This window comes from Mesocricetus auratus, unplaced genomic scaffold, assembly GCF_017639785.1.
Source record: "Mesocricetus auratus isolate SY011 unplaced genomic scaffold, BCM_Maur_2.0 Super-Scaffold_6730, whole genome shotgun sequence".
Taxonomy (NCBI): Eukaryota; Metazoa; Chordata; class Mammalia; order Rodentia; family Cricetidae; genus Mesocricetus; species Mesocricetus auratus.
The window spans coordinates 69,841,355-69,859,495 of record NW_024429184.1 but is presented as its reverse complement, the minus strand read 5'-3'; the positions used below and the strand labels follow the sequence as shown (position 1 = coordinate 69,859,495).

The following is an 18,141-nucleotide window of genomic DNA, read 5'->3' as shown; positions in this document are numbered from 1 at the left end:
CCAGAATCTAAACAACTCAGACTGTATTCAAAGAGACTCATTTTCCTTTGTGAAACATTAATATTTAAACAATAAAGTTAACTTGTATTATTATCTTTTGGTGAACAAAAACCTAATTGGTAGGTGTGATGGGCTGCTGTTCGGATGCTTTCCTTGGTTAGCATTACTTTCTCCCTTAGAGATGCATTAGTCACAGCACTGGTGTGACTGCACTTCATGTGAGTCACTACTGACAGAGAGACTCAGAGAAACCTGAGGCAGATAAGCACTGAGTCTGAAGAGGCAGACAGCTGCCATCTTCTTCATGCTTAATTAAAAGCAAACTTTAGGCCTTCAAAGGCATTGAGGTCACAGTTTTTTTTGTAGTTGTTTTTGTTTTTGTTTTCCCTGAGAAAGGGTTTCTCTGTGGTTTTGGAGGCTGTCCAGGAACTAGCTCTTGTAGACTACCAGACTGGTCTAGAAATCACAGAGATCTGCCTGCCTCTGCCTCCCAAGTGCTGGGATTAAAGGTGTGCGCCACCACCGCCCAGTTTAGGTCATTTTTCTATAATAGAGGTTTTTGCTTGGTTTGCAGAGTCTACACATGTAGCCCAGACTGGTCTTGAGCACATGCTCCCCTGTCTTCATCCTCCAGAGCACTGGGTCTCCAGCTCGTTTGTCTTCCTGCCTGCTTTCTGAACCCACACTGAGTGAAATGTCAGCCAATGTTACATACCGTTATGGGCCCCTACAGCCTCACTCCCTTTCTGCTTATAGCCAAATATCAGATCAATCCACTCGTGAAGGTGCTCGGACACATAGCTGCTTTCCAATGCATCTTTGTTCTTCTGGAGAAAGTCTTGGGGACCTGTGAGGGGAGACGTCATTAGAATTTTATTCCATCTCTATTGTACTTTCTCTCATTTCTTGTACCTACCCATTTGTGCATAAAACTTCTAGGAGATGAGAGATACATATTTTTTTTAATTTCAAAGACATACATATTTATAATGAATTTTATTCTTCATCTTACATTTTTTTTCTGGAGAAAGCGGCAGAAACCATTTTTATAACATTTAGGTCTGTCAACATATATTGATGGCTTTATAATTCAGACTCAGCATATTTCTGACTGGGATACACAGATTCTAGTTCAACTAAGTAGGCATTTTAAAAAGCCACAAGTAATACAAGACAGTGACTGACACCCAGACTGCACTACCTGGGAAAGCATGCAACATGCTGTCCCGCCATGCCTCAGGAGGTACTCACTTGAGGCCCATGCTGGAAGCTCCACGTCGTCAACCATCTGTCCTCCTTGTCTCTTTCCCAGATCCAACTTCAGACTATTGACTAGAAAGCTGACGTCTTCGTCATAAAATTCTGGAATCAACTGCAAGTGTGCGTGTGAGGGCAACATGTTTTTTGAAGAATTTAGAAACCAAAGCCCTGCGGACCGCCAGCTTCCTCAACATCTTACCTCCTTGAAATCCGTTGCACCATCCAAACAGTTTTTCCAGGTTTCTGCAATACTAGATAAAAAAGGAGCGATATAGCCATGATCAGCCTGAGCTACAAACAGCAGCAGCTCTCCTGTAATCCTCCCACCAATACCTACTGCTCTGGACTCCGGAGCTCCGGTTTTCTCACTCACACAGATTTTAACATGCACGCGAGGCCCCTTGACCAAAAAGAAAAGTGTGGCCCCGAGGGCTGGTGGGACTTCACCAGATTCACAGGGGAGTGAAGCAAGCCCACCATCCCACACCACCACAGGCACACAGCCCCATGGAAGGTGCACACCACACTGCCCCACACCACCACAGGCACACTGTCTCAACAGAGAATAATAGTTTAAGTAAATTGTGGTATATTCTAAAATATAATAATAAATTTTAAACTTATTGTTTCAAAATATTATTCATAGTATGGGAAAAACTCTGCTCAGGCTACACGGGACAGGAGAAAAAATCTGTATTTAAAAATCTGTGCGTAAGCCGGGTGTGGTGGCACAAGCCTAAATTTAATACCAGCACCCAGGAGGCAGAGGTAGGTGGATCTCAGAGTTCAAGGCCAGCCTGTTTTATGAAATGAATTCCAGAATAGCATGGGCTACACAGAGAAACTCTGTCTTGAAACAAACAAAACAAGAATCTGTTCCTAGGGCTGGAGAGACAGCTCAGGAACCTGGGGTAGATCTCCAGCCCCCACATGGTGGGTCACAACTATCTGTAACTCCAGTTCCAGGCATCTTCTGGCTTCTGTAGCTAGGGCATGCACATGGCACACATACATACATGCAGGCAAACACGCGTACATATAGGATAAATTAATATTAACAAAAAACATGTTTCCCTACATATACATACATTATGAAAGTTGAAAGAAATGACTTGTTTTTGAGACAAGGTCTCACCATGGCCATCCTGGAACTCTCTATAAAGACCAGGCTGACCAGGAACTTTCAAAGATCCACCTGCCTCTGATTCTTGAGTATTGGGATTAAAAGTATATGCCTTCAGGCCTGGTTAGACTTTACATTTCTTTGCATTTCTATTTATATCCAGAATATATATATATATATATATATATATATATATATATATATATATAAAAAAGCATACTGCACATATAAAATCAGAAAGTGTTCAATATGGTGAGGTGTTTTATCAAACCTGTTGAACATTCTATCTGCATTATCAAATCTTCCATTCTGTAGACATAGCATATACTCTGGTGCTAGAGGGGGGGAAAGACAGGGTTAAATCAGACTGCAGAACTATCTGAGAATCCAAGTGGAACTTGTCGATGATGCAAGAGCCTTACCGATCCTAACGAGGTAAAAGAGCACATAGCCTGGGGAAGAGTAGTGACTCCCGTACATGAACTTCGGCTCGGGCATTTCCTGGTACCGAGTCTACAACATAAGAACAAATGTGTTGACTGTGAGACAGTACCTGACTCAGGTGTCAACCCTTAGTGGAGATCCTGACACACTGTTCCTCACAGCAGAGGGCCAGTGAGATGCGCATGTGTGACAGTGCTCGTTCCTAGGCTTCTGGTGCTGATGGTGCTGACATCCAACAACAGAACTAATTGCGTGCACCTCTTTTGCAGTTTATCAAAGATTATCTTCATGAAAATAATTCAAGCAGGTCATCCTTCTACTTCCCAAATTAAAGACAAACACCCACAAACAGTTATCCGCAGGTCATGGCAGGAATGGGCTAAGCATGGGGACTGAGCCTCAGCTACTGAGCAAGCACAGGCCATGATTTGTGAGGCTGCTTCGAAGCCACAAGCTCCACACACATACCAGTAGTCTCTCCAGCCGTTCCTGGTTTAGGGCTCCCACCGGCTTACTAAGATCTCGGAAGGTTCCGGGATTTGACAAATCTGTAAATATAAACACCGTGACATGAGCCAGTTCACACTAGTTTCTACAGAGTAGTCTTACATGAGATAGACCCACGAGGAGTGAGCACTATGTTATTCATATAGCTGGAGGAAACAAAACTACATCCACTTAACAGTAACGTCTGTAGCACGAGACACCCTGAATACAGACTGTTTAAAAAAAGGTTGTCTACAGCAGGCCAGATGGGTCTGTGGGCAAGACACCTGCCATGGAGGCTGACAACCTGTGTCCAATCCCTGGGGCCCACCTGGTGGAGGGCGAGAAATGACTTCTAACCTTGGCACATGTACACTCACACACATAAAGAAATAAATAACTATCATTTTAAAGTACTTTCTAATCAAATACTGAGGAAGCCTAATTAATCCAAGTAAAATTACAAAAACAAAATTTTAAATCCATATTCTTCTACAAAGGTTTACTTTCTATGTCTGAACTAGACAGAATATTCTTTTGTGACATTAGAAAACAATTTTTTTCTTTTCTGTTTTTTGAGACAGGATTTCTCTGTGTAGCCCTGGCTGTCATGGAACTCTCACTCTACAGACCAGGCTAGCCTGGAACTCACAGAGATCCACCTGCCTTTGCCTCCAGAGTACTGGGATTAAAGGCATGCACCACCACCCAGCTATATCAGCAAAATTAAAAAATAAAAGATTAAAAAATTAGCAAAGAAATATATTCTTATATCCCTAGACAATGTATTACCACTTTCAATGACAAATGATTCAACTTACTGAACTGTCAAAAAAGAAGTATCTGATCATAATATACAATTTTACAATATTATATAAAATTACAACACTATCACACTGGGCTCTTCCCTAATGAATGGATTAATCCTTCGGTTGATTCGTGACATGATGTCAGTACTAAAAGGAGTGAAAAGAGGAGGCAGGCCTCTGGAGGAGGGAGGTCACTAGGGCATGTCTTCTAGGCCGTATCTTATCCTAGCTCTTTGCTCTTTCCTTCCCTGCTTCCTGGCTAACATGCTTCCTGGCTCTGCTTAATGTCCTTGCCACGGTGCACTGAACCCTTTGAAACCAGGGGCTAAGATCAATCTTTCCCCCTATAATTTGGTTTTCTCAGGTGTTTTGTCATAGTAACAACACAAAAGCCTGAGGAATACTCTCACCTCTCATAATCTGACTATGGATCACTTCCATTTCCTCCTGTGATTAGTGGATGGTTGGGTTTTTGTTGTTGTTGTTGTTTGTTTTTTGGTATTCAAAAATTCCAATGTGAATTTAAAATAATAATGAAATTTTCAGTGAGAAATTTAAGTATTTCAAAACTTGGCATTTACACTCAATAGTGGGAAGACTGAACTAAGACTACCCACACATATCCTATGTATAACCTTCCAGAAGAAATAAATACACATAAAACACTATTTACACAATATTTGTCCAATATTTTGAAATGGAAATTGGCAGTCTTCAGTGAGAAAACTGAAATGAGTTCTGATTTGGTCCTGTAACCCGATATGATATAAAATGCATCCTCCCTTTTGGAAGCAGATTCTCATCAGAACTTATGCTTGACAGTGCTCACCTAACTCGGGGCTGGAGTAGTCATTTATTATCCATGGAAACACGGGGTACTGGGAGAGGTCATTGCAGCTGCGGTCGGCCAGGTTGTTGAGGTGGAGCAGGTACTGGTAGTTGGAGAGGTGCCCTCGCTGCCACTGTAGCATGTAGCTCTCTGCAGTGTGTTCTGCGACATGGTGTTCTGGGGGAGAGAGGCGGAGTGGTCACTGTCCTTCACAGATAACTGGCCAGCTTCTACTTAATGTGACAGAACTAGCTTCCTCAGTGTTTCCGAAATGTTGATTTGTTTTCACAAAGATCCTGGATAAGAAGTTATTAAATATATTGAACAACTATCAAACCACTCCCAAATATTACATAACTTGAACAGACCATGGAGTGAACACACAAGCACTATGTGGCAGATGACAATTACCCAATGAATAACACAGAGTTCTATCAAATGTGCTCAGTTTGATGAATTTTTAGAAACCATGGCCACTTGTGCACACTTCCCCTCATTTTTTTAGGAAGGCAGAACAGAACCATTTGGGACTTAATTAATGTTTTTTAGATTCTGAAGAGGTGGACTACTGCCAATTTATCAATAGCAATATATTATCTATGAACTTGTTAACACAAAACTGCCAAAGAAAAAGGGAGATTTTTGTAGGACTAATTATTAAACCAGAATAAAGGTTCTCCCGGGAAAAATGGCCTCTTAGTGAGACTACAATTTCAGAAAGGTCAGAATGACTCAACTCTCCTACAAATAAATTGGATTTGTTATTTTGGTTAGAAAATTCTGCTTTTCTGAACCTAAAACTCTTTACTGGATGCATCCAGCATCTTGACCCCTGTGCTGTTTCATTGTGTACGTCTTCTTATTTACTTCTTACCAAGTTTCTAATTAGCTACCAGGAAAGGCTTCAAAGAATGGAAATCTTTCTTTACATTTTTAGCTCTTGGAATCCTCTGGAAAAGCTTGAGCAAACTTAGAAATGAGCCAGACAGAGTGGCAGCTAGAGAGCAAGTAGAGAGAGGGAGGGGCTTCGACTGCAACTTCAGTATTCTCCCGAAGACTGTGAGTTCTCCATCGTGGGGCTCAGAAGACAAAAACACACTTATAGTACATCTCTGATCATTTGCTATATTAATGTAAAGGCTCAAAGAGGGGAAAATAACTATAAGCTACTGTGAGATCAAACAGATTCCTGCTGGAATAAAAGCCTTCCCTAAAAGGAAATTTCAGTTGCGGGAAAGATCCTTCACCACACATCTAGAAATGATCTCACTGTATACCAGAGAGAAACCAATTAGGATGCATTAATAAAATCTCAACTCCTATTTAAGAAATCATTCCTTTTTAGTGATATGACATTCATGTAAATTAGGAATTTAATTTAGTCATATAGCTTAATAAAACTGATGAAAATGTAGGGGACTTTTCTGATAAAGGTGGAGAACTTCCCATTTTCCATGAGGGCTGAGGAGTCTTTTCTAAGGACAGTAGATTGTCTCTCAAGGGTGCTGAGCTGAGCACAGTGGGTTCACCCGCTCCATCCACAATGTCCTGGCTCTGTGATGAACACCTCAACTAATGATCACAAACATATATGCCCACCTCAAAAAAAAAACTCAGTTTTGGTTTTCACAAGTTAAATCATTACGTGACAAAACTCTCGGGTAGACTCTTTGTAACCCACTCAGGTTGGAGATCATTAAAATAGAGAAACATTTAAACATATTCATCAAGAGCTTTCAAAACACACAAATGAGCTATTCCCAAAAAGAATTCACATTTGCCTTGTCTCTAAGATAATCTATCAGAACAAAAAGTAAAACTATGGCAAAACAATGTTTCTTCTCTTATTTGCTGTCCGGGCTTCTGAGGACTTGAGCTACCTTTACATGCACAGACAATGAAGTGAGGCCAGCAAACCTAGGTACGTGGCAATATAGAAATAGAGGTCATCTCTGTCCTGAGGCTCATAGAACTTTAGGTATATGTCGGAACACAGGTCATCTTCTGTGCAAAACACTTCCAAGCCCTAAAAATTCAGAAAGAACAAAACAAATAGTTCCATGTTCATCCTGAAATCACACAAGTACACAATCATAAATGTCAGCCAAGCATTTATATGCTTGGGCTTTAGACCTTGCTTACACTTCTAATTTGACTCAGGATATACATCCCTATATTCATATATGCTTTCTTACAAACATCTTAAGAATAAGAGATATTCATTAGTCAAACAATGCAATTCTCTTTAGTACCAAATATTGCTAATGACAATAGCTTATTATTCTGAAATTTAAAATTAGATTGCCAATGAACCCACATAGCTTTCTTGTACAAATTGAATAACTATGAAACAACAAATTAATAAGCAAATAACCCATTCAGCTGTGGTTATTCTGAAGGAATCTATGAGCTGAATGTCTGTTTGCTTAGCACTACGGAGGCAGAGGCAGGAGATCTTGAGCTCTGCGCCACCTGGGCTGTAGGAAGGTCAAGTCTCAAGTGAAAAGAAAGCTGTAAGCTTCGTGGGCATTGTGCTGGCAAAGAAATATGGGAGAAGACAACCAGGAGGGCCCAGATGGGTCCTGGGCTCAAGTCCGGGCCATTGGTATTCACTAGCTAGAGAAGTTAGGGAGATAATTCCTGGGTAAGCAATGCTAGTTTCTTCACTTTTACTGACTGCTCTCCTATACTGACAGCACAAGATTTTTAATAGGATCTGGTTTTTGTAATTTTCTATTATTGCAAGAAATGGATACAAAACAGGTAGCAAAGTGCTTGAATTTTGCAAATGAGCTACTTATAACCTGCAAAGGAAAATGAACTTATATTGATATCAGTTCAAAACACCTTGGAGCCATCTACTCACTAGTGACTAGTTTCTATGTGAGATAAATGTGGGAGTGGTGTTTGCGCAGCGAGGAGGTGGCAGGAAGAAGCTCCTTATGCTTTAATGGCAATCTTCTCTGTTTCTCCCTAAGCTCGAAGGCTAAATTAACTGCTGTGGCTGTATTACTGTATTACTGATCTTCCCAGTGTTTCTCTGGAGACCCGGCTGCTGCGGGAGGACTCTGGACTGCCCTGCAAGCATCGTTCTAGTCTTAGTCCAGAAGTTCTAAAAACTCAGGAGTGAGAAACTCAGGGACTCTCTAGCCTTTTCGCTCTTTGAACAAAAAATATTTCTGCAATGCAAGCTCTTACTTCCAGAGCAGAGTTATTCTTCTATCAATGTCTAGCTCCACATGCTCACATTCAGCACACCTGGGCTGTCAGGCCCGCCTCAGGGGCCTGTACGTCAATTAGCTGCTGCATTGCACCCATCAACTGAACTCACCAAGGGCATGAGGCCGTGCCTTCTTTTGTAAATGCGCCGAACATCTTGGAGTGTTATCTGGACCACAGGTTTCTTTAAAAAGGACAAAGGCAGTATCAAGAGTCACCATTCTAACACAATTAGAAGTTGTTCTTTTGTATCTTACAGCAGGGAGGGAAAGAGCCACACATCCTTGCCTTCCCAGGGTGCTGCGGTTGAACAGCTAAGGGAGATCTTGGAACAAATGGTACCTGATTTCACAGTTTACTCTGACATCTCTCCTAATCCTCCTCAGTAAACTCAGATGATAATGGTACACTCATCTTTCAGGCTACTACAAGCGTGACTGTGTGGTGCGGAACACTCAAGAAGTTCGCTGCTTCAAAACATTTATTTATTTATTGTGTGTGTGTGTGTGTGTGTGTGTGTGTGTGTGTGTGTGAGTGCATGCATGCACCTGTGTGTGAGGGGCTACATGTACCTGTGTATTAGTATTTGAGTGTATGCATACACACGTGTGAGGAGCTACATGTAACTGTGTGTTCACGTGTGAACCAGGAGAAGTTATCAGGTATCCTGTGCTACCAATCTCCACCCATTCTTTAGGGCAGGGTCTTTCCCGACTATCTCCACTTGGTTCAGAGCAGAGACACAGGTATGGTGGGACACTGTGGGCTCTGTGGGGGCTAGGATTCTAGCTCTGGTCCTGATGACTGGCAAGTGCATGCTCTTAATTAACAAACCGTCCCTCCAGCCCTGAGCTTTGATGTAGGGTTTGCTTTGTCCTAACAACCTTTTTCCCCCCCAAAGAATAATATTTTTAATTTCCTTTATTACAGACTTTATAAATTACAACATAAGGTAAGGCTTTCTGCTTTAAAGAAAAAAATGTTTTCGATTCTCTTGAGCTTGAAAAGAATAATAAGAGAGAATCAAAAACAGAACGTACCATGTGCTCAGCTAAAATGCAAAGCTTCTACATCCCTGCTCCCAGGTGATAGGAAAGCCAGGCTCTGCAACAATGAGAAAGTCCTTAAAGACCCTAATGCAGTCCAAGAAGCCTGGCCAGGGCTTTGGGAAGAAATATGTGCTCACTGTGTCCCCTGAAGCTGTGCTGCCACACATTTTTCTACAAGTTTTTGACTAAAAATAGTATTAGTAGCTAACCTTAGAGAACCCATGCCAACCAGCCATGTGCTATGACTGTAGGATTTGACCAGTATGTGCCACCACCTAGTGGACAAAATCACTAAAACACCATGTCTGACTTCAGTTTAGAGCCAATGACCAGCCTGGAGAATGTCCAGGAAAACACTCCCTGTCAGTTAAAGTGCCCTGTCAAATGGTCCAATGTGTGGCCAGAGGGACAGGACTTCTGTTCCTTTCTCAGTCCACTCCCAAAGGACTATCACTGAGTGAGCAACACATCTTTACAAATTATTGTAGAGATGAGTTTGTTTACTTCCTGGCACAGTTTTAAGTCTAACGTTCATTCTTTTCCAGGGCGAGGGGGGGGGGGGTAGTGGGACCTGGGAAGAATAGAGGGGGTAAAGAGGAAGGGAGTTGGTCATGGGGGAACAGGAAGTTGAGGGGGTGGGGGTAGAATAGGGGGAAGAGGGAATCATAGGATCGAAGACAGATCAGGCACCAGAGTGACCTTGAGTGATCTAAAGGTATAACATCAATTGGCAAGCTAAGCAATAGTGGAAGGACCACCTCGAATGCCCATTCCTGATAATGAACTTGATGTCTATAACTATCCGGGAGCCTTCATCCTGGGACTGATGGAAGCAGAGGCAAACACACAACTAAGCACTGAACTGAACCCAAGGAACCCAGTGACAGAGAGAGAGGAATGATGAGCAAATTGGCAAAGAATGGGCTGGCAAAACCAGCAGAGACAGCTGATCTGAACAGGGGAGTGCTCTTGGACCCCAGACCGACAGGGGGAGGCCAGAATGGGACTGATCTGGACCCCCCAAATGTGAGTGTCAGTGAGAAGGCCTGGACAACCTATGGGGCTCTGAGCTGTGGATCAGTGTCTATCCCTGGTATACAATCTGTCTTCATGTGCCTATAGCACAAAGAGAGATGCTCTCTCAGCCTGGACTCTTAGGGGAGTGCCTTGACCCTACCAAGAGTAAAATGACAGACTCTAGACATCCCCTATGTGGAAGGATTTGGCAATAGGGTGGGAGGGAGGGTGGAAGGGGAGTGCGGGAGGAGGGGAGGGAGAGGGAACTGGGATTGACATGTAAAACAAGCTATTTAAAATTAAAAAAAAATAACCAAAATAAAAAAAAATTAAAAAAAAAAAGAGATAATGGGAGGAATCCTAGACTATGGGAAGAGTCCCATAAAGCCAGGCTGTAGCATCTCTACAGAACCCCACATTGGCTATGAGAGAAGCTCATACTCACAGAAAACACTGCAATGGAGGAGAAACAAGCGGGGCCGCTCCATGCTTACACACAGGCAAGTGCACACAGGAGACCAATTTCTCATTCATTACAGCACTTTCTTGGTATCATCCCCTGCGCTTCTTAGAAGAAGGATAAATCTCCCTTGATGTAACCACATCGGGAGGGGTGGAGTTTCCCTACACACTACTAGGAATAAGGATGGCTGAACAGGGATCAGAGGAGGCTGCAGTCAGATGAGTGTGCACCCAACCCAGCCGGGCATCAGGAAGTCACACGGCTACCTGAGGCTGCCAAATGTCTTTGGCCTTCCCCCCCAGAGTGAGGGGAAAGTAACTCAAGTCACTCAAAACAGTAACTCTGATGTCAGGTCCTGGAAAATCAAGCTGGAAGACAGAAGCAAGCACTGTACATGCCCTGTGACCTACACATGCAGCACGTGACCTATGTGGTGTGATCTATGTACCGGGTGTCCATTGAGAGGCTGGAAATACAGGTTGGTGTCTGTAATGCACACATGTCCTGGGTTCGTCACCAGAGGCGTCACCATCTCAGCTTTGCACTCCATATGCAGCTTTTCAGAAACACTTTGGAACCTGCAAAGATGTTTTACAGTAAAAGTCAGAAGTTTATCTACTCTCTAGGTTTAACCACACTGTAAATTTGTCTGCTATCTGTCTAAACACTACAACTAATGTGAAGAAGGTGGAAATGTAAATTGTCTGCTTAAATAGGTTGACATTCTTTTAGATGGTATAATGGAAGCCCGACTTTTTGTTAACAAAAGAGATTACATTTCACAGAAACAAAATCTCACCCAAAATGAGCAGTCCTGAAGCTATTCCTACATCCATGTTACATCCTACTTTTTTTTACATGGTTAAGAGTACTTGTAGAGCACAGATACACACACACCCATTATTATTCCAGCATGAGGGAGACTGAGGCAGGAGTAACCTGAGTTTCCGAGTAGCCTGGGACACAAAGCAAGACCATATCTTTAGCACATTTACTTTTTCAGGTTTTGAACACATAATTCCAATTACTTAAAACTCGGTTTCATTTCTATGCGTAAAACCACTCAAAGATGCCTTTCCTACGCTTAAATGTTTAACTAAAAAGACAACTCCATTTCTGATATGTTAATTTAAAAAGTAGTACAGAAACAACCAAGTTGTCAATATTTTAGGGTAATGACTTGGTTAAAAAACTGAATTACAGCCGGGCATTGGTGGCACACGCCTTTAGTCCCAGCACTCGGGAGGCAGAGGCAGGCGGATCTCTGTGAGTTCGAGGCCAGCCTGGTCTACAGAGCGAGTTCCAGGACAGCCTCCAAAGCCACAGAGAAACCCTGTCTCGAAAAACCAAACAAACAAACAAAAAAACAAAAAACAAAAAAAAAAAAAACCTGAATTACAAGCAAATCTTATGGGCCTGGGAGTGCAGCTCAGCACTGGAGTGTGTGCTTATCATGCAGGAGCCCTGGCTCGATCCTGGCACCAAGGACAAGTAAGGAAAGTCAGGACATGACAAATGGGACAAACTTTTCTCTAAGTAAAAATATGAAAGCTGGAAGAGACCCGAGGTTTTCACCTGGTGATCACAAACAACTCGTAAGTTGAACAATCCTCACGAGTTCTTAGAACCAAACAGAAGCCCAAGGGTGCAGGCATGAAGAATGAAGAGACCAACAGGAAAGTGGCAGAAAGAGGGTGGCCTCATGGGAGTAATAAAGTCTGTACGCCAGGACAGCTTCAGGGAAAAGGAAGGAATTCCATAATCATTGCTATCAGCTTTACCACCTCTCTCCAGCAAATGATGAGCAAGTCAACAAAGCAGCCACGTGGTATATTCACTGGACCCAACCATCAGGTAAGCACTATTACAGACCCTGGAGTCTAGAGCTACTGGAGACAGGAAATATTCACCAAGATCAACCATATATCGGGCTATGAGACAGATTCAAACAAACACCAAAAGACTGACACATAGAACACATTTTCTGATCAACTCCTCAACTGTGTGAAAAGTAAGCAACCTATTTCTAATCACCCATAAGTTAGCTACAAAATGAACAACAAAGAAACCTGGGCTGGAGTAGCACTTTGGAGGAAGGCCGAGTTAAAGTGCTACTGTGACAAAAGGAAGTGAGGCCTAGTAATGCCTGCCACTACAGTTTTGCTCTTCGCACCCAATGACGCTTCCTCAGCTCTCTGTAAGCTGAAGAAAGAAATCATAAAAGTGGGCATCTGCGTAAATAAAATGGCTGACTAGAAACATAACTAAGACGAAGGGCATTACTTGAGGTTAATAGTTGGTAATCCCTTCACAACACTGATAAGGGAAAATGGAAAACGAAAAGTATCAACATAAGGCATAAATACCCCAGACTAGGAAGTCTGCTGGCATGAAACTTCTAGGACCCACCCGGTGAGAGGAGAGAACTGACTTGTGAGAGTTGTCCTCTGATCTCCACATGTGTCAAGGCATGCACACACCTGCAGTTCACTCTCAACTAAATAAATAAATGTTTTACAAGTGTTAAATGACACTAAGAAATACGTGTCTGGTAAGCCAGACAAAATGGACACATTTTTGAAATATACAATATATCAAAATAGATACAAAAAACTGCTTGTAAATTATAGTTCTGTACCTAATTTTAAAAAAATAAGTAAGCCAGGGCTGAAAAGATGGCTCAGTGGTTAAGAGCACTTGCTGCTCTTCAGGATTGGGGTTTTATTCCTAGCGCCCACATAGCGGCTCACAACCATCTGTAGCTCCAGTTTTAGGGAAACCAAAGTTCTCTCCTGGGCTCCATGGGTACCAGAAATGCACATGGTACATACTTAGACACACACAGGCAAAAATCCATACACATTACAAATCAAACATAAAGAAATAAGATAAATTAGGTGTGTTGGTCCATATTTCTTTCACAATGCTGAGGAGACTCAAGCAAAATGATTGCAAGTTTGAGCCATACAGCAAGACCTTCTCTCAAAATAACAGTAATAATGATGATGGCAATAAAAATAAACTCTATCAAGTACAATCCCTAAGAATACTTCATATTTATACAGCTTTATCTGTAAATTATACAGAGAACTGTAAAGAATACCACCAAGCCTCATTCATCTTTCAAACATAGGATCACAGAACACATCCAAATCTGTTCTATGAGGCCAGCAGAGTCTTGTACAACTATTAGTGAATGACAGAGCAATGTCCTGCATGTCTACAGATGTGAGAAAATCTGATAACATGTCTGCAAGGCAATAGAGAGGATCACACACCATGATCTTAAATATTTTTACAAGAATACGAAGTTCATTTAACTCTAAAAAATCAACATACATTATAATATTAACAATAAATGAGAAAAATGATGTCCATACGTACAGAAAAAATATTTGACAAAATCTGTTACTTTTTACTGCAAAAAACATTCAGCAAAATAAAAGTGAGCTTCCTCATTGTGACAATGAGTGTTGATGAAAACCTTATAGCTAGCATCATTCCTTAATGACAAACACTAAACCATCTTCTCTCAGTATGAAGAAAAAGGCAGAGTTTCTGCCCCTAAGATATTCATTAACAAATACATACAATGAGATGGCAAGTAGAAAATAAACAGAAATTTCTGTGAAACTGCCCTTGTCCAGGAATGATTACAAACATGAAAATAATATAGATTCTTCTAAAAACCCATGTTGCATGAATTTAAAAGTGTCAGGCAGAGTAAAAGGTCAATATTTAAAAGAAAAGAAGTTATTGTATCTGTATACCGGTAACAAATATTTGGAAAAGAAAATTTCAATAGCATCAAGCAAATACCTAGAAATGTGCCCAGAAAATACACAACAAATACCTAACACTGGGGAGCTCAGTGACTAATGAGGAGTTCTACAGACTCCTTCATTTACAAACTTAAAACCATTCAAAACTAAAGAAAAAAACTTTGGGTGAATATGAATTGTGACTAATTGGATACCAAGGATGGTAAGAATGTCCTCCTTAACACATGCACACCTAAGTACTGATGGGACACTGCCATGATGTACTGCAACTTAGTATCAAACAATTTGAAAAATTATACTCAGCATGCAAACACATACATATATACTACATAGAGATGTGCCTGTGTATGCACCCACACACACATGCACACACCCAAATCTGCAGTTGCCCAAATTCCTTATCTACAAGGACACAATATTTGCATAAACTCAGCCGCCTCCTCTGCAGGTTGAACTGGCCTAACTAGATGACTCACAATAGCTGATGCCCTCCAAGTGCTACACAGAAGCCACCTTACTGCACTACTGAGAGGATAATGACAAGAAAAAAGCTTGAGTAAAACAAACACACACACCAGAGCAGCGACACAAATACACCAACGATCATGGCAATATTCGAAGCAAACTGGAAAGACCTAGTAAGTCATAGGATATGTGTTTATTATATTATTTTTTCAACTTAATAGAGTTTGAACCCTTTTAACATAAAAAGTAGGGAAAATATAGTCCTATTTCTTCAGTAAGAAGCATATCTTCAAAACATGATGAAAGCTTATGCTCTCAAGTTTGCTTTCACTTTTTTAGAAACAGCGCACATGACTAGAATATTTTATTTCACACTGCAAAGACACCTCCCTAAGTCCCTCAGTATAGCATTTCAGGCTCTGAATAAATAAATTAAAACTGTCAAAGCGAACCACTTTTTAATTTCTTAAGATTTATTTATTTCATTTTATATGTATGCTTGTGCGCCTGTGTGTCTGGGGCCCTAGGAGGTCAGCTCTCCTAGAACTGGTGTTATAGAAGCTTGTGAACTACAAGGTACCAATAGTTACTGCGAAGAAGAAGTAATACAGAAGAAAGTTAAATGAAAGCATAGGCAAAAAAAGCAAAAAATAAAATAAAAAATAGGCAAATAGTCCACATCTAAGGCAAGAAATAAACAAGAAACTAGGATAATAAAAATAGCATCATTATTTTCAGAAACTGAATTGCATACTTAATAAGGCAAAGAATCAATGGGACAACCATTAGGACAGTAAGTATACTCTCTTGGTCCCTGTGGGGAATGATAGGAAAGTACTCAATGCAATTTGAAGGGCCAAAGAAAGACTCTCTTGAAGAACTGACAGCTAAGCTAAAATCAGAAAGCCCAGTTAGCCAGAAGCAAAAGACAGGCAGGTACCTGTTCCAAGGGCTAAGATGAAGGAGGAAAGAGAAGGGGGAACAAGAGAACACAACAAAGGCTTAGAGGGCAGAGAGTAGCTGACCCTCAGGACCTCGCTCCATTTGCAGGCAGCCAGAGCCCAGAACTCTTGAGTGCCAACAGCCACCTGGAGCACTGAGCAGTGAGCAAACACTGCCACAGAAGCAGCCGAGGCCAAGGCAGCAGGTCACTGTAACTTCCAACAGCCAAGTGATAAATGTGTTCTTTACACAGGACACAACTCAGGACGTCACTAGGTTGTGGGGTGAAGAAATGAGGAGAGAGACCAGCATCGAGAATATGAGCTGACGGTTGCTATGGTGCGCCGGGGCCATCCCAGAGAGATGGCAGTGGTGGGATGCACAGACTTTCTAAGTGGCAGATGCCAGGAAGGAGAAGGGCAGAGGAAGCTCTGAGAGTTATCATTCTTAGGCTAACCCATTCCCTAAGATGAGCATGTCTGGAATAAGATGCAAGCTGTGCTGGGGCCAGAACCAAAGCCTAATATGTGTTAGGCAATGCTCCCCACATCCCAGCCCACATCACTGTTGAGCATGCTGAAAGAGACCTGCAGACGGAGCCATTCACTGCATTCTAGTCAGAAAACAAAATCTTGAAACTTACCTGTTTTTGTCAAATGATGTCCTAGCCAATCGTGACTGCAAGATAGCTGTTATCTACAAGAAGAACCATTTAAAAATATGGGCATTAGTACCAGTGAGCTGATTAGAAGTTAACTCCTAGTCAGACAGCAATTGTTCACAACACTTACCATGGCCGTTTGGTCACCAAGTTTATCAAGACAAGATGCCCTGTGCAACTACGATATGACAAATATACACAATTAGTTTCCATGCGGGTAACATCAGGTATTTCTTTAGAGGCAACGGGAAAACACTGATTAGTCTGCCACTTAGTAACAGTGGAGGTCACTTCTGATGTCTGTGGCTTTTCCTACTTAAGTTTCCAAATTCAAGTGAATCAGAGTATTTAGAGAAGTGACAGTTATCTGGGTGAGATGAAATACGAGATTTAAAAGATGGTTCCCGAGCAGATGTGGTGGTGCATGCCTTCAACCCCAGTCCCAGGGAGGGAGAGGCAGGGGGAGGCCAGCCTGAGCTATATGAGGCCCTGCTTCCAGCTCACTCTGCTCTGTGTTCTGTGGGTGTGAGATTGAATGGCTGGCTTACCTGTAGCAATGTCTCCACAACATCTTCCACCTTCCCAGAAACCTCCAGTTCAAAGACATACTCCATTTTTCCCTGATGAGGACAGAAGCAGCAGCATATTAGCTGCCAACCTGCATGCTTCTTTTCTGCCCATGTCCCCAGAACTGAGAGAGTGCGAGCAAGAACAAGACCCACGGCTGTTTTGTCACTCACTGCCTTCCATGCACCCGCACTCAGTCTGGACCTCCTGTTCTCATTCCCTGAGGGGTGGAGTTAGTTCTATGTTGAGTCTTTCTTCCTGTGTAACGTAGACGTCTAGTTTTCATTCCTCCTATCGTTGCATCTCTTTTTGTTTCATTTGTCATGCAGTGTTTGCAACTTTCTCTTTTATTTGATCCACTGCTGGCTGGAGACTGTGCAGTCTAACGGCACTATCTGTGGCTTTCCTGTTCTGTTTTCACCTCAGTGTGGTGAGGGATTTCAACCTCACCTTTGCTAAGGCTTGCTTTTTCTTGACCTAACATGTGATGTGTGAAATGTTCTGTGCTGTATCCATGAGTCCACCTGGCCTGCAGTGTTGGCTCCTGGCAGGTGTTCTTTGTGTGATCTTCTTGTTGAGTGTTGTAGAAATCTCTCACTGTCACAGTGTTGATATCTGTTTTTCCCTCATCTCCCTCAATATTCGCTCCATATACTGGGGTGCCCTGAGGACAGGAGCACATGATGGCCAACATTCCATGTCGATTTCGTTGGTCACCAGTAAACATTGCTTCTGTATGTCCACGAGGGAGTATCTGAGTAGAGTTAAAATGGAAACACTAGACTAAGACAGACTGCCCTCTTCTACATAAGTGGGTCTTGTCTGTCAAGGTTCAAAGAGAACAAAAGACTACAGATAAAAACTGCCTTGTGGCTATCTTTCTGCTGGAACTCTCAGCTTTCCCTCCCTTCAGACAGACTCATCTTACATTGTAAGGCTGGATGTCTCGGTGTTTATTATGTCCCACATTGGTTCCTTTAATAAATTCCTTATAACACTCTCATCTCAATCTCACCAGGCACTAT

General features: G+C 42.0%; 1 protein-coding gene across 3 annotated transcripts in view; it reads right to left on the bottom strand.

Moving 5' to 3' along the window:
• The window catches only part of Nsmaf (neutral sphingomyelinase activation associated factor), a 61,126-nt gene that overhangs the window by 22,233 nt on the left and 20,752 nt on the right, over window positions 1–18,141 (bottom strand). For all 3 annotated transcript variants that reach the window (XM_040741473.1, XM_040741474.1, XM_040741475.1), the window contains exons 7-19: window positions 17,098–17,169; window positions 16,680–16,727; window positions 16,532–16,584; window positions 11,148–11,277; window positions 8,283–8,354; window positions 6,869–6,977; window positions 4,952–5,128; window positions 3,296–3,375; window positions 2,806–2,896; window positions 2,655–2,718; window positions 1,460–1,511; window positions 1,252–1,372; window positions 716–847 (exon numbers count right to left, since the gene is read on the bottom strand). In XM_040741473.1, the coding sequence (XP_040597407.1) occupies window positions 716–847; window positions 1,252–1,372; window positions 1,460–1,511; window positions 2,655–2,718; window positions 2,806–2,896; window positions 3,296–3,375; window positions 4,952–5,128; window positions 6,869–6,977; window positions 8,283–8,354; window positions 11,148–11,277; window positions 16,532–16,584; window positions 16,680–16,727; window positions 17,098–17,169 (1,201 nt within the window). The remainder of the gene's footprint in view (window positions 1–715; window positions 848–1,251; window positions 1,373–1,459; window positions 1,512–2,654; window positions 2,719–2,805; window positions 2,897–3,295; window positions 3,376–4,951; window positions 5,129–6,868; window positions 6,978–8,282; window positions 8,355–11,147; window positions 11,278–16,531; window positions 16,585–16,679; window positions 16,728–17,097; window positions 17,170–18,141) is intronic.